Raw genomic sequence first — 17,460 nt, forward strand, 5'->3', positions numbered from 1 at the left:
TTGCGTGCGGCTGGAAGGAGTGCACCATGGTGTCACCACTGTAGAAAACGGTATGAAAGTTCCTAAAAAAACTGAGAACGGAACTAACCCCACTCCTTGAGTTTTATCCAGAACAACTGAAATGAGGATCTGGAAGAGATACCCACAGTCCCGTGTTCACCGCGGCACTGTTCCCGAGAGCCAGGAGGTGGAAACAAACAAAACACCCACTAACAGATGAACAGATAAAGAAAAGATGGTATATACATAGAGTAGAACAGCATTTTGCCTTTACCAAAAAAAAAAGTAACTCTGTAATATGTAACAACATAGATGAACCTTAAGGATATTATGTTAAGTGAGATAAGCCAGTCCCAGAACAGATACTGCATGATTCCACTTTTGGGAGGTACATAAAACAGTCAAATTCGTAGACACAAAGACTGGAATGGTGGTTACCAGGGGTTGGGGCAAGGGGAAATAGGGAGTTACTAACTATGTGTTAGTAATTATGTGTTCAATGCACATAAAGTTTCAGTTGTACAAGGTGAATACGCTCTAGAGATCTGCTGTACACGACTGTAACTATAGTCAACAATGACATATTATATACTTTAAAATTTAACAGGGTAGATTTCATGGTAAGTGTTCTTACTACAATAAAATAATTTTTAAATAAGGAAAAAGTTTTCAATAAAGCATCATTAACTAAATCAAATTAATGCTCAAAATATGGACGCAGGAATCAAATGGAAAGGAACCACTGGACTCTGATGGTAAAAATTTAATGAAAATAATTTCTGTCAGAACAGAAACCTAGTTGCAGGAAAAGTCAAGAAGGAATTTTAGAGTCTTTCATGTCATGTCATGAAAAAAAAGAAAGATGGAACACTTGGTTAAAGGGGGTTATCTGAATGCGGGACAAAGATGCTTTAAAAAAACAAGGTAAGAAATAAGTTGTTAGGAAGAAATAATCAAATAAGGAAGATATATGGAGAGGGTCAGAAAGAGTAAGGAACAGGAAAAATTTTCAATAGAGACAGAAGAGTTGGTGGCTTCAGAAAGCAGTCACGGAAAGGCAAGTGGGAAAAATATTTATACAATGTTAATACAAGGCACTAAGAGATAAAGTCTTGCCCGGAAAAGCAATCTGTAATGACACATTTGTACTATTTCTGATATCACTATTAAAAACTGTAACAAAATTTCATTCCACATTTCCTTAGATGTCACAAGGCTTAGAACAAAACTGAGAATCTAAAAATTACAATTCTATTTCACCCTGAGACTTGAGAAAGTCTGTTTCTTTTGTCTCTTTTTTATAATCTTCAACCTAACCTAATGCATTTTATCTTGATTTGTAACATTGTCTATGCCATTTTAATTCTTTAGAGGAGTGCAAGGTAAAAACTTAACACATTTCTCTTTGGTTGCACATCAAAGACACTTCCTACAGGAAGTCTTCTCCATCAGTCCAGCTGGAAGAGAAAGTGGGATGAAAAGTCCTCACCTTCATCAAGCACCTGCCACTTGCCAGGTGTGCTCTCCCATCGGATGCTTACAGCTGGCCTGGACACAACTGACTGCACTAGATTCTAAACAACTTGTCTGGTTTGCTCAGGCACTGCATGGCCCTCACGATCATTGTAAAACATGGAGCCTTGATCCAGGGAGCAATTTAATTCCAAAGTTCATGTTCTTACACCACCATGTTCCCTCCAATGACTGGATACAGTGTTTTGCAACTTTGGACTCCTATGACCCTTCAGTTGTACCACTAAAATAATATTTAGACACATACATACACACACATACATACACACACATATACACTCACACAGGGTAGGGTAAAAGTGGGCTTACAATTGGGAGCATGTGAAACACAGTTTATTCTTGTGTTATTATTAAATGATGTATTATTCTCCGCACAAACAACTGGGAGTCTACTTTTGCCATGCCCTCTGTGTGTGTGCGTGTAAAACATAATGTATATATTTATCAACAGAAAAGATTGGGGAGAGCAAGGCTCATGTATATCTCATGTTTTTATCTTCTGTAGCATCTAGTCTAATACCATACACACAACAGATGCTTATTAAGTATCTGTTAGCTGAATAATCCATCTATACACAGCTCTTTCTAGATTGTTTATTGTTCTTGGTGTAGGATGGTTTATATTCCCAATTCCCCAGGACCAATGACTGTCTCTATCCTTATTTTGAGCTGACTCAACATAAAGTGACCCACACCCTGTCTCCTGGAATGTAATATTCAATTCAGAACTCAGTAACCAGTGGACACAAAGTTCATATACATTGCCTAATAGGGTGGGTGATTGGGGGAGATATGCAAAAATCTCCTTTCATAACCCTATAAGATATTACTAAATTATCTTTTTTTTTCAAAATTAAATATTACAAATAATTAGGCTGGAACCATTGTAAAGGCTGGGCATGGTGCCAACTGCTATGCAAATTAACCTTTGAGGAGTGGGTTATTCACAAGTACCCAAAATGTGGCCTGTAGAAATACATAGCTGAGGGCTATGTACCCTTCTGGCTTTTTAAGGGTAATTTGTGAAGAAAACACTTTCCTCGGTCTCTCCTTTACTCTGAATTCTATCGTAAATTTGAAAATTGAAAAACCTGACTGAATGTGATGCCTTCAAAAAACTCAGAGGATAAAGAAGAAAAATGTTTCTGAAACAAAATCTGTGAGGGGGAAAAATGCTTTGATTTTAGCACTGACTTGCACAGACTTCATTCTCAAATTACTTAAAAGCTTTACCTACAACTTCAGGTCTTACCACAGTTAACCAATCCTTTTAGTGTCTTTCTATTTATACCGTTATGAATAGAAAGCCTGTTTATAGTCTGCTGCATATTGTTTAGTGCCAAAGTTTAAAATTACTTCTAAGTATCATGAAATAGTGAATTTTTCCCCAAGAAAAACATCTTGATTTTGGAAGATACAATAAATGAGGATATGAGAAGGAGTGAGTATAAACTTATTAACTGAGGAGTAAACAGGCTGGGAATTTAAAAAATATAAAGTATCTTCTCTCTTTTCTTTAACTCTTTTCTTACGCCACTTCCTAAGATAAAACATGCTCTATGAGATCCTTCAGGACCTAGGCATATATATCTGCCTTCACATACAAATAAGAAAGAAAACGTCTTGTTATTTTTATAACTAGTAGAAAGTAATATTATGTTTGTTCCAAATTCTAAATTTGGGGGAAAAAGTGAAGAATTAAGCAAATATGGGCCCTAGTGCCCCTAACAGATAACAACTAAAACTGCAGATGCTGAGCTCATTTTCTTAATAATTATTTCATTGCTTTCACAGTTTCATGGCTACATTCTGTTGGCTTCATTCTTCATGTCTATTAAATAGGGTTGGGAGAGATCAACCTCAAAATTTTTATAACTTAAAGATTTCTTAAGTGCAAGGCAAACACACTGCTCCAGTTAATAGATACCCCTTGTTTAATTTTTCCAGCTGTTTATACTTGGTCCCATTTTTGTTCCAGAGGGGATGTAAGATTGCCTATTTGATATGCACCCAATACATGATCCTAATGGTTCCCAGAGGTTTTGCCAGACTACATGCAAAAGCCAACTCACGAAAGGGCACATATACCCTACTAAACTTCCCCCTAGAAAGAAAAGTAGAATAGTCATTCCAAGTGAGAAAGCTCTGGTTAATGATACTTGGAATACTTGGCAAATTTAAAATGATAAAATTTGCAAAAACTGTTCTAGGATTTAATGTTTCTTTCTTATATTTCCTGCCATGTGAGAGCACATCACAAAAGTCCAGACTTCCTGAACTCCAAAATGAGGTATCAGCTTCAACCTGACTTAGAGACAAAATCTAACTTCTAAACTGCCTTGTTCTTCTTTGATACTAATTATTCCGGCATTAGAAAAATAGCTGAGATTGGGAAATCTAAAAGATCATAGCCTAACGAATGTAGAGACATAAAATAAGAGAGCAAGTCAAAGCTAATATTAAACAATAATAGTCCAATCACACATTTCATAAAAGTGGCAGTGGAGTTTTTACTTATTAAAAATAAAATTAGCCCTGGTTGGTGTGGCTCAGTGGATTGAGCTCAGGTTTGTGAACCAAAAGGTTGCCAGTTCAATTCCCAGTCAGGGCACATGCCTGGGTTGCAGGCCAGGTCCTCCAGTTGTAGGTGTGCAAGAGGCAACCAATCACTGTATCTCTCACAAATTGATGTTTCCCTTTGCCTCTCTAAAAGTAAATAAATAAAATCTTAAAAATATAAAATAAAATTAGATCTGAATCTAAGCCATAAATTAATGGTTTTACCCTCATTCGATGTACAATTGTTTTCTAGTGTGGACAGAGGGTTCTTACAGTTCTGCTGCTTACAAGGGGTTATTTTGATCTTCAAAATAAATATCCATACAGATATAAAACTTTTGTGTCTACCATAAACAAGGGAAATATGCATTATAGAAAAGGAAGTGACCCCATGCTTTTTGACCACAGTAACGTCATGTTCTTGGGCACCATCAAACCTTTACAGCACCTTAGTCCCGAAAATATTATAGGGCCCATTCCCACCAGGTAACACAGAATAAAAACAAATACTAAATCAGAAATATATAAGGAAATGCCATAAAGGCTATTTAAGTGCATTTTAAAATAATAAAAACTACTTAAATGCTTTTAAAAATAACAAATATCAAGTAACCCTCCTCCCCAAAATGTGTTGCTTTTGAACGCCCGTGCTTAGTTTGCTCGCTGAGTACCTACTCCAATCAAAAAAGACAAGTTCAAAACTAAAGGCCCACTACAATTTGGAAGTTCAGAAGTTCAGAGGAATCAGCAAGAGAGTGGTCTCCATGTCAGACAGTCAAGTACAATGCTGGAGACAAGCCAAGCCAGAGGGCGTGTCCAGTTGGTGGGGAGACATATGAATCTGCATGTACAGGATGACTGGATAGCATCCCACCCTCGTGTAAAGACTGGGGAATAGATTTCAGAGAGCCTTTACCTCCAGAAGGGCTTGAATTTTTGCCATCTCTTCCCAACCTGCTAGGAAATGAGCCCAGGAGTAGATGGGAGCAATTGCCATGGGTTGCACATCTCCCAGGGGATAATGGCCAGTAATAAGAAAGTGTTTAGCAATCAAGGTGATGTTTTTCAAAAGTTTAACTCTTTGTTATAAGCAGCAAAGGGATTTGATTGTTTCAGTGCTTATGGATAGTGGATTCTGAATTTGCCCGTAAATGGATTCTGCCTTCTGCAGATATTAAAATTCAACTTTGGAGATTTCACATTTCAGCCAAGGTCAGAATACAGAGAGGAAAAGGGGCTCCTCATGATAAATGACACTCTAAAATACCAAACATGCTTATACTTATGAAAAGACCTTTTAATAGTAGGTATAATTTTTTTCAATTAACTGTATTACAAAAACCTTAGTAAGCTCTGATTTCTCATATTTCAAGTTAGAAACTAATCTATGTTCCTAATAGCTTGATTTACTTCGAGGTATTACAAAACAAATTCTTAATTTCATCAAACACAATCCCTTAATAATCTCTATGGTTAATTAGATAATATAATGATATACAAAAAGTATATTGAAATGATAGAATGCTTCTGAATCATCAAAGAAAATTCTAATTATATCCCATTTAATTTTGGTATTATATATGTTTTACTACATTCTAACCTTGAAAACTGGTAATCAATATATAATTTGTTTATACAATATTCAACATCCCTGTTTTAGAACATAGTTCTCAAAAAAGCTCAATTTCCAAGAAAAATTTAAAAGAAAAAAATGTAGATTTGATTGTTTGTGTTTGCCATATTATATGCAAACATAGATTAAGAGATGCTACCCTGAATGAAGCAAAAGAAAAAGGTGACCAGGCTCCTTGACAAATATTGAAAAATCAAATTCTGACATCACAATAACTATTCAAACATTCATTCAGCTCAAGTAAAGAACATTTCAAGTGAGCATAATTCTTTCTGTACATGCTCAGAAATGTACTTCAAACAATAACAGCTTTATTAATTTCAAATCAAGCTGTCATTCAAATGGAAAAATCATATCCTTTATTCTGTCTAACTTAAAATACTTATCAACTCTTTTTCTAGTGAAGGGTTTTTCCCCTTCTCATTCTTTATAAAATGAGTGAGGAAGCTTTAAAAAAATGTTTGGATACAATTCGCTTTTGGCTGTCGTGCCACACAGAGAAAATATTAGTTGGTTATAAAGAAGAAATTTAAAAGACATTATAAGCTAATGAAATTCTCTCAACTTCAGAAAATTTCTGACAAAATGTATTATATTCTAAATAGTTTTTCCTTTTGATTCTAATTACTTGGACATAAAATGTAAAAAAACTGAATTTTACATTTAAAATTGTTTAGTTTTGTAAATGGCTTGTTATCAATTTGTAAACATTTAAAAGATTTTGATGAAAGTAAAAAAAATCAACTTGGTATACATTTTTAAACCTATACTTAATTACAACTTTTTATCTTTGAAGCATATACTATTTTTGTTAAACAATATGATTCTGTATGATACAGCATTAGTTAATAGAGTTGTAAAAAAAATAATTTTTCTAAGACAAAAATACAGTAACTCTGAAAGAAAATGTATTCTGTTTTGACTTTGCATTTTCACTCGAGTATTTCCTGACTGCATCTTCCAACATCATTGAAAACAAAACCAGTCTGACATATTTTCTCGTAGTTTTGGGGTTCTTCAGCCTCACATTAGTAAAGTGTTATGACAAGGAAAACCAAATAATTAAGGACCTAAAATTAAGTCTACCTGAAGAAACTTTTATTGTTACCTTTTGTAAATGTTTTGGTTTATTTTCCATAAAAATACAAATGTAAATTACTTGGTGAGGTAGAGGGAATGTGTAGTTAGTTTGAATTTTTTTGTTTGCTCTGGTGTTTGTTGTTTTTATTAGTTTATTGTTAGAGCTCTCTTTTACCAAAGTTACAGATGTGATTAAAATTTTTATGATGCTGAAATATTAGAAAAACCTTCTTGTATTAGTTTTATCTCATGTGAAAAGGTACTCCTCCTAAATCAATTATCAAAATTCTGTATGTTTAGATTTAGGAGCAACAAAACCATGAAGACAGTCAATTTGTAAAAGCCCATTTTCAGAACTGGAACAACGTCTGAAAATAAAGAGGATACTTGGCATACATTACACTAAAGGAAAAGTCCTACTTTCATTATTTCCTGATTCTGGGAATCCAGTAAAAAGCTTATGAAATAAAAACTCGTTTGTGAAAATTCCGTCACTGAAAACACAGCCAACCACCATCACAACCCCCTATAATAAGAGTATGGAAATTTTTACTTTTTCTTGTACATTTTAAAAGAAAGATTAAAAGTTGTTCTGACTTTTCCAACAGCAATGACTTTTAGGAACTGACAGACACACAAGTAAAATACATGTCTATTCATTTTCAAAGAAACACTAACAAAAATGAAAACGTTGGTGATTACGTAAATACTGATGACGCCAATGTGGAAGTATTTGCCCTGGTGAAGGGCCTAAACAGAATCACATCTTGTCCTGATCATACCTGCCTGCCAGGACAGAGTAGGCAGCTGACCAATTATGGGGTGTTTATCTATACAGTAGTACCTTTGTTCTCAACAATGTCAGATTGCAAACGTCCTGGAACGCATATTTACCTGGAGGATTCTTGGCAGGATCATTGTGGCTTGGACTTCCTGATTGTCCAGAATCTGTAAAGAAATCACAGAAAATGTTTTATTTTTAATTTGTTTTGAAAGGATTTCACAATCCTCAAAAGGACTTTAATTTTTTTTTTTTTTTTAGGTAGAACAATGAGGTTGAGTGTTTAAATAAAGCATACTTTCCCAAGCCTTTCAGCAGCACGATTTTATTTATCAAACTAGATGAATGTCTATACATATTTCTATGTCAAAAGGGGGAAAAAGTATAGATCTATAAGATTCCTGGGGTAGAGCAAGGCTTTTTTGAAACAAAAGGTCTGGTGAGAAAGGTGGTTTGAAGGTTTGGCCTGTCAGTAGCAATACAAAATACAGCAGGTAAATCCACTAAAAATGCAACCTGAGTGAATTAAACATGCTTTAAAAAACCTGAAAATGATTTTAATCAATAATTAACATACACAGAAATGAGAGTCCATTTTTCTAGGATTTCATGTGCATACACACATACCCATGCCAATAATCTCTCAACCTACTGGATTCAGGCCCAGATTTGTCTGCATCCCATAATAGCCATCGATTTGCAAACACCAAGAAAAGCACAAATTACTAGGTAGAAACCAACATGGCTTTGTGGAGAGCAAATTGTTGGATCAATTCAATTTCCCTCTGTGACAGACAGAGAGACTCTACAGATAAGGAGGAAGAGGATCGATGCCGTCTATCTGAACTTCCTATCCACGTTATTCTTCATCGATGCTGCAGAAAGGAATGTAGAGGCTACACTGCTGTTAGGCAACATGTCTTCCCTAACTAATCCCACCTTGTTTTTGTGTTTATCTGTGTCATTTATCTGTGTCATTTGCCCCATATTATTATACTCTTACTTGCACGTCTCTTTGTAATTTTCTCTGGTTCTAGTATTTAAGTTTTGTCTCCCCAACTAAATGACATGCTCTTAAGCAGAGGTCGAGATTCTGTCTACTCCCTTCGTGTCTTCCTCAGTGTGCAATTCATTGGCTGTGATGCACAAGGCTTTCAGTGAATGCCACAGAAATGGACGGCTCTGATTCAGCAGCCTCCTTTCCTTGCCTAGGAAAGGCAATTTTGAACTTGCTAGTAAATGTCAACAAAATTTGATAGGTGGGCAAGGACATGCCTGTCTCCTCCCTAAAACCTTGCCACTGTACCTGAGCCAAAACAGGCATCCAGTATTATTTAAGCAAAAAAGTCTTATGCTGGTTTTTTCAGCAGAGTGATTCTGCTCTTCCATCTAAGAGATTAACATACTGCAACTGCTGCTTCTACTATTCAGTGCAAGGGCATCCTGGGAGTTTCTTTCTGTAGGAAACTTGGTAACCTTTATCTCTGCCCTTTGCCTCCTGCCTGCTAACTAGATTTAATGCTGAGATCACATTTTTACCCCTTTATTACATTTCCTTAATTGTCATTTTCATTTTGCTCTAAAATAGTTTTCATGTAGTCTTAGCAAGTATATTTAGTGATTCCTGTATTATCCACCAATTATTTTGATTTCCCAACATGGAAGTAAAAGAAAACTGGTATAGACTAGTCCTGCAAGTTGAATTCTGGCTAGGGTCACCTGCAAATAGTTCAGAGATTTGGGTACTCTCCTAAAAAGCTTCTCTCTCATCTCCCAATTATTCTATTACTTCTTCTGAAATTGAGGCACAATTTTGTGATTTACAACTTGAGAGATCAATCTTTTTCTACATTCCTGTAAAAGATGGTACAATATTGACCACTTTCCAGGCATGGAGCATGGTACTCACAGAAAAATGATAAATCATATTTTGCTACAATCTCAGCTATTTCTGCCTTGAGTTCCTCTGACAAATGACCCTTGGTATCAATACTACATTGGAGTTAAATTTCTCAAGTGAGTCTAACATCTTGAGGAGCTCCTATTTATGCGTATTAGCAAACTCACTGACCATGTCTTCTTTTTCCCTCTAAAGCTGCTTCACATTTATGGAAATCTAATGCATCCGTCAAGGCAGCTAATGCCACCCCCACAATGACACATCATGAGGCAGGTTAAGGTTAAGGTTATCATCTGAGGATAGGAGTTATAGACTCTACATAAGCCTTGGCATGTTTACTTAAAGTCAACTTCAAAATAGCATCACAAAGCTTTTCCCCAACAACTGGTTGCTAAAATTCAGTTCACTAGAGTAAAGGATGAAGGTCTCTTTCATTCCTAAGTATTCCCCTGGAACAATGGCACCTAATGGGACACAACATCCCACTTGGGAAACCCTATTTTCTTCTACCATAAGTTATCCTTCTTCCCCAATTTCCGACAATTGCAGACCAACCTCTTCCACTGCAAAAATGTAATTACTAAAAACACCACAGGCATTTGAATGTGATCTGAAGTATATCCTAAATCTGAGTTGCATACTAGCTTTTAAATGAGAATCCCGCTTACAAAAATAACCGGGCATTTACTAGCACGCAATGGCAGATTTCGCCTCCCCCTCCAAAGTCTGCGCCTTCTCTTGAGGTAGAAGGGCATGTACTGGCTCCCCCAAACACAGAGGAGAGCCCTCTCAGGGAGAGAGCTAGAAAACACTTTTCAGGCTGTAAATTCTAACATTATCATCTACTCTTAACCCTTATGTCACCTTACATCGGTCACTTAATTCCAAATGCTAGAAATAAGTAACCAAGAAGTCACAGTTGGCAGAGACACCAAAAATGAACTACTATTGAGGTTATCCTCAGAGAAGGAATTATTCACATCTAAATCCCTCCTTATTCACCACCCAGGTCAAATTACTCTCTACCCAAAGGTTTTATTTAACCACTTTCATCATGGGCTCAAGTCCTGTGCATGTGTGCTTGGTATGTTTTAGTGAGTCCTACCTCTGTCCCTCACTTGTAGTGTGATCTTGTACAACATTACTTAATTCTTAGAGCTTTGGGGTCTTGAACTTTAAAATGTAATACTATCTATGTCATAGAATTATTGCAAAGGTTTTATTATAGAAAGCATCAAGTGCTGGTTAGACACATTCTGCATAATCAGTAAATGAAAGATAATATTAAACATGGAGGCCACATTTAAAAAATGATTAATACCTTGAATGGACTTTCAGAAAGAAAGCGAGAAAGGGGATGTGACTAAATTCTGTTCATCCCATGACAAGCATCTAAAAAATTGACTGTGGTGAATCAACTGAACAGAGGCTGAGTGTGTGCCCTCCTGAGAACTCAGTGTCAATGCCGTAGTCCCCTTCCCCACATAACAGAGAAATCTTATTGCTGTTGGGAAGATCTTAGAAGCTATCATGCTCAAAAAGCAGTGGATACCAGCCATCAGATGCAATTACCTTCCATAAGAGTGAAATCTTTGAGGAACAAGACGGGTAAGAGCGGGGTTATGAGTCAACCAGCATACTGGGTCTTCAGCCTAGAAAGAAGACTTCGGCGCAGTACAAAAATAAGAAAGGACTGCAAGGCAGTAGACCTAAACCATTCTTCCATCATCTGCTCCACATTTCACTTTGTCTTCCTTGACTTCAATTTCTATTTTTTTTCATGTCCCTGTTTATCCCTTTCTGGTTTCCTGAACATAATGTAGAACTGAAATATGTACATTCTGTACTCCATACTTATGAAAATCTCATATTCTTCAGTCTTTATTTTTAAATGTAAACCAGGCATATTATATTTCTTCTTCTAGAAAAAAAATAGTTAATGAAGCTATTTGTAAATTTCTTAATTACTAAATTACTACTTAATCAATTCCTCCTCCTTTAGGTTATAGATTCTCCAGAGACTTACTAGAAAAGGTCCACAATGTCAAATGACCCATACAACCTTTTCTTCAATCCTTTTGTCCACTCCTTATTAAAAAGCAGCCAATTCTTTATGGTGTTTCTAATATCTAAACTTCACCTAAGAAGCAACCAGATTTCCCTAGTGGGACAATTTTATAGAAGATCCTGGGATACTTCCACGATCTAAATGGCTTGTCCAAAGTTAAATGGCAACTATTAACATGTATGTTCTCTACATGGGCCACCCATTTAGTCACATGACCTTTTAAGTGGTTATGACACAATCTTAAAATCATGCAAATCCAAATGATCTTTTAGCAGATTAAATGTTTCTGGGAATTTGACCTTCCCCTAACTTCCCACTATTTGCCAATACATTCAAAATATTTTTCACAAGTCAGAAAAAAAGAACTTTAGCTATTCTTTCCACCTACATTGGAAACAATAATTATTATCATGGAGGTATATACATCAATTGATGCTTTTAAGAGAGGCCAAGTGAAAATCAAATTTAGTTTGGATTCTCTCCACTAAACAAAGGACATTCTAATGTTTTATTTATACTTTGGTGGAAGTCCAATAAAATGTTTGTTAAATATATAAGATAATAAATAATGACTTGTTAAATGTTTATTACTGAGTATTAACTTTCTAGGGGGGGTGAACTCAATTATCTGACATGGGTGGATCATCAAAACTGTGAAAGATTTTTTGAAGGTCATTAATGTAAGCACAATTAAATGAAAATCAGTAAGATTTATGGAGTACCTTCTACATTCCAGTTGCTGATGTTTGGAACGTAATAGGTTCTCCATAAATGTGTATTAAATTTCCACTTAATTTACAAAAATGACCTTTAAAACTTTGTTTAAAAAAAAGAATAATATAAATTCTAGAAGCCTATGCCTTCTAGAAGCTCAGAGGCTCCTCAGAGAGACAGAATGTACAAATAAAAAATACACTGTGATAGGTACTATAAATGAGTATATATCAAGAGGGAACAACTGGTTCTTCCCAGGATCGGTAGGCCAGAGCAGGCACTAAAGGATATGAGAGGGAGGTGACCTTAGGAACGGGGTCTTAAAAAATGGGCAGATCTCATATGTTTCTAGTACATATGCCACTCTGCTAACAGGGTGATCATTTTAAAACCCAAAACTAATTGAGCTACTTCCCTGCTAAAACTCACATGTATATTCCAAATACCAACAGAAAAAAAATTCAAAATTGTTAGTATGCCATTCAAGGCACCATGTCCTGGCCCTTACTGACACCTGGATCATACCTGTGCCTTGCAGTTCCCCACTGTCTCCCAAGTCTTTGCACACGGTGTCCCTTTTTTCTTCCTTGAAGTCCTCACTTTTAGATTCAGAACTACACGGAGAGTTGCTGCCTTAGTTAGTCCCATGGTCCTAATCCTTGGTATAGTGCCCGGCACATTCAGTAGAGGAAGTCAAATAAGTAGAAAACAACTGGCCTGTAAATCACAGAAGTGCACAAAGAAGAAAGACTAGGCATGCCCCCTCTGAGCAGACACACACATCGGAAGTCAAATAGACAAACGCTGATGACAAAGACGAGAGGTGAACAATCCCAAAGCTGGGTCTCATAACCTAACATAAGGCTCAGTTCTTCTCTCTTACTTGCTGAAGGGGTATTTGGAAATGGGCAGGAGTAGATAGGAGGAACTTTTATGAGTCAGATTAATTTTTTTGTCCTCTGCAAAGGGGAGAGGTGTTTGGTGGGGATCTAGAAAGCAGGGCCCTAGTGTGCAAGCCAGAGGATAAGAAGCTTTTAATGAACTTTATATATAAGCAGCCTTTCTACTTATTCCAAGAATTCATTTTATTCTCTGACACCATGACTTGAGTATCAACAGGAAAACTAAAATTAAGAAGCATGATTTTAATTTATAGTCATTTTGGTGCAAAGAAAGAACTGAATAAACTCACTTGTCAGTTCCCTTCTAGCTCTAAAATTCTATGATTCTTTAACAATATAGCTTTTATATCCAGGGATATCAAAGAGTAAATGAAACCCACACTGTAACCTGTTAACCTACAGATAGCCTCTTGCTAGAACTAAAATTAGTCATCATGTGATAAAAGGCTCCTTTGTCATATTCCTTTGCTTTAAGCAGGTAAAGAAACAGCCCATTGTCAACTAAAAAATACGGGATTTTTAAAAGGCTTACATTAGTCCCCTTCTTTCTCTCCAAAACATTTTTAATCATCAACGTACCAAAATAGTATATTTTCACAAATTAAATAAAAATATAGCATGCCAGAAAGAATCACTCAGAAAACAGAAAAGTCAAGATGTAAGAGACAAAAACTTGAGGGAAGGGACACAAACGCATGCACTTCATAACAGAGACAGAAAAAAAGGAAGGCGAAAACATCCACCTTTTTATAGGAAGGGGGGAGAAAACTATTCTCCGTGGGCAAAGCTCATGCTCTTCTTCCAGTTCCCTGTCTGCCTCCCTCTTGGCAGTTTACTTTCTACAATGACTGATGTGGATTTATTGTGAGTTAGCTTTATGTAATCACAATTCCGATTACATAATTTACCATATTTTTCTCAAGCACAGTTAAAACACTCTACGGCTCACTTTTAATGGAGGACTGCTTCTTCCACTGGAGTAACACAAACCTATAGTTTTACAATATTTTCTTTTTCCTCTATTAAATATTTATTAGCATAACACGAAGAAAGAACATGGGAAGACTGAGTACTTTCCTTGTCTCAGATTAGCATATAAATGCGTAGGAAAATGCGTGGCCCTCTCTCTCTCTTTTATCTCCCTGTCTCTTCTCTCTGCTTCTATTCCTGTCTGTCTGTTTCTTCTCAAAGGGACATTACATGACATAGCATCCACTTCGCTGCAAAACTTGGTTAGCCAGCTACCCATGGGAAGCACTGACTTTGTCACTTTCTTAATAGAGTCCTTTGCATATTTTTGCTGAATCTGTACTCCTTTCCCCAAATGCAGTTCTGAGCAGGAAGAGAAATCAAACCTTTCTGAATACTTTTGCAGGACCAAAATAATATTGTGGAGACGTGACTTCCTACAGCATGCTTTTTTATATATATTATTTCCCATCAGAAGGCACAGACTTTTAGATCTCCCTTTCTATTGGTTAACATTGATTTTTTAAACACACATTTGATATGGCTAAATTCATAATTTAAAAAAATATTGCTATTTCAGTCTCCTCACAGATAAAGTAACTTAATTAACCAAAGAAAAACACAGAACTAAAGAGCAGATATGTAATATATTTTCTATTTCTTATCCTTATACATTCCATCTAGATCTATTACTAAACTTTATTTTAAAGAACCACTTATTTTTTTTTTGCTCAACAGAGAGAGTGGGTGCAACACATCATATCTCAAGTATTAAAATAAGAATTTCTTTGGGATCAAGACCACAGTTTGTCCGCAAGGAATTAGCTGAAAAACACAGGCCACTAAAATTTAAGAAAAAAATGAATCACATACCTGCACAAGAGAAATATCATACCCATCCATGCTGGGGACTACTGCCCAGTGCAGATAAAAATACCCCGAATAAAAAATGTTAACCCTCCCACGGTCCCTGACCATAGGTTTGCCCCACTTCCTCAACTAGCCCACAAGTGAAACCACCCACAAGTGAAAGCAGGGATAATCATATCTGACCTTTCTGGCCTACGATTAAATTCCCTGACTCGACTGATGCAGGGATTGAGTGAACTAAAGGTCATGTCCAGGATCACCTACACTTCTTGCTTTCTCAGTCTTTAGCCTATAGAATGCAAGGACACCATACTGGTCACTGCCCAGATTGCTAACTTTCTACAGTGTGTTTTCAATTAAGTAAATAAAATGTAGTAATTAAATCAAGATTGCGTAATATGTTTTTGATTTGTAATCTCATTTAAATTAATTAACTGACTCAATACTTGTTTAGTTTTTAAACTGGCCTAGTTAGGAAAGAGTTCCTGGGAGCAAATCCAGTTTTCTATCTTTAAAAACAAGGCGAAGCAATCTGGCATACTTAAAAAAATTTTTTCTTTTAATGCACCAGCAAAATATAAATACAGAGGCAAGTGTGTTAGTGTAGAGGAAGGAGGAGTTTTATGGTATGATTTTTGACTAAAAAAACAGCTCTCGCACTAGAGAGAAATAAACCAAAACATTATTTATTCAAAACATTTCTTTTCCAATTTTATGAAGATTGCATGTTTGTTGGAAGCAAAACATTTCCAGCTGTATTTTAAGTTTCTGAAGAGAGTTGTAAGATTTATAATCTTTCATAAATACTGCCCATATCTCACAATATTAAATGAACACGCCACTGCGTACTTTAAGGAACAATTTGCCAATGCACCCTGCCACATGAAAACAATGAAAATCTTTTCCAAAACCCAGCCAGATCCAGTAGGAAAAGATGAGATGAATGTTCTGTCTTTCCCATCTGGGAGACATTGTGGATTGCAGCTATACTATGTAATATAATTTTTTTCTTGGAAACCAAGAAACCTGCATTTTATAGCAAGGTATGTAGTGCAAAGAGAATGTTGGTGAAATATGAATCTGGAAATGAAAACCAGAATGTCATCAGACTCAAGAACATAATTTTGGAGGCAAATTGAAAAATCAATGCAAAATTTCAACCTAAACCAAATGCAATGTTTATGATACTGTGGGTCTTTCTCTTAAAAGGAAAAGCATGAAACACTAAATACCCTTTTACGTCTGAAGTCCTGAACGGTACTTGTTACACTGTCTGGCACAGTCACTTACTTATCTGCCTTATTTTGTCCTGGGGATTCTAAATCCTACACATAACACATCCCTGGGTACATATGGCCCTTTTGTGCTGTGTCATTTCTTGCATCTCTCTAAAACTTGATATAATGTTAGCTATCTAGATTAAAACCAGACACAAGACTTTCTAATATTTCATTGGCCATCCTTCTTCTCAGGGAACAGGACATGTTTTCTCAAAACTGTCCAAACAGTCAGGTCTCCTGGGTTCCATTAAGCAACTGCCAACCACTTAGACTCTGGCCCTTAGGAAACCACTTCATGCCTGAATCAGTGGTTCTGAACAAGAAAAAGGTAAGAGTTTTTAAGCCTTAGTCATTTCCAACAGGATTAAGAGGAAAAAAAATAACCTCATGCATCAGTAAAAATATGCTCAAGTATTAGTGGGGAAAGGCTAAAATTTTCTTTTAATATTCTTTAAGGTTTAACTCCCCCCACCCCACTGAAAAACCCACCTAGTGAGTCCCTCTGTTTTCACTCTATACATCCCCTTGAAAATACTAATAACACTGGTAATTAAAGGACTGGATTGGCATCCAGCTCTCCCGCTGAATTGTAAAATTCATGGGGTTAAGATACATGTTAGTCTTAGTCTTTGTCTAGCATAATTCCTGGCACATATGCTCAATCAGCACTTGTTACATAAGTGAGTACTATTTAACAGTGAGTAAGACTTTGATGGCTGATATCACTTAAAACACTTTTCATCTTCCTCAAATTATAAATACATGCTCAATGATGCCAACCATATTACTATGTACACATATTCTATTTTTCAAGTGTCTGCAACCTCTCTACAAATACAAATTTAGTAACTGATTCAGTCAATGACCAAAAAGTCATATTCGTATTTTTTCAGGGCTCACTTTATCATAGGCATGTGTGCCTAAAAAGAAATTTTTGCTGGAATAGATTTCTCCATTATATGAGGTAAAAGTTATTCTGCCAAATTATTAAGACATTTCTGTTAAAATCATTATGAGTTGAGAGACAAGAACTGGATGGGTTTTTTACATATCCCATTAGTTATACATATATAATTAATAACTGGACCTTGCTTTATTATTAAATCATGGTTCAAAAATACATGCATATATTTAATCAAAAGTACAAAATAATGAGCAGAGTAACAGAGTA

At 35.9% G+C, this 17,460-nt stretch overlaps 1 protein-coding gene across 9 annotated transcripts in view; it reads right to left on the reverse strand.

The window, feature by feature from the left end:
* Window positions 1-17,460, reverse strand: part of NFIB (nuclear factor I B) — a 238,606-nt gene that overhangs the window by 93,816 nt on the left and 127,330 nt on the right. For all 9 annotated transcript variants that reach the window (XM_037142762.2, XM_037142766.2, XM_037142760.2 and 6 more), the window contains exon 3: window positions 7,700-7,753. In XM_037142762.2, the coding sequence (XP_036998657.1) occupies window positions 7,700-7,753 (54 nt within the window). The remainder of the gene's footprint in view (window positions 1-7,699; window positions 7,754-17,460) is intronic.

The sequence above is a fragment of the Artibeus jamaicensis genome, unplaced genomic scaffold, assembly GCF_021234435.1.
Source record: "Artibeus jamaicensis isolate MK-2021 breed Jamaican fruit bat unplaced genomic scaffold, CSHL_Jam_final scaffold_1964, whole genome shotgun sequence".
In the NCBI taxonomy this organism is placed as follows: Eukaryota; Metazoa; Chordata; class Mammalia; order Chiroptera; family Phyllostomidae; genus Artibeus; species Artibeus jamaicensis.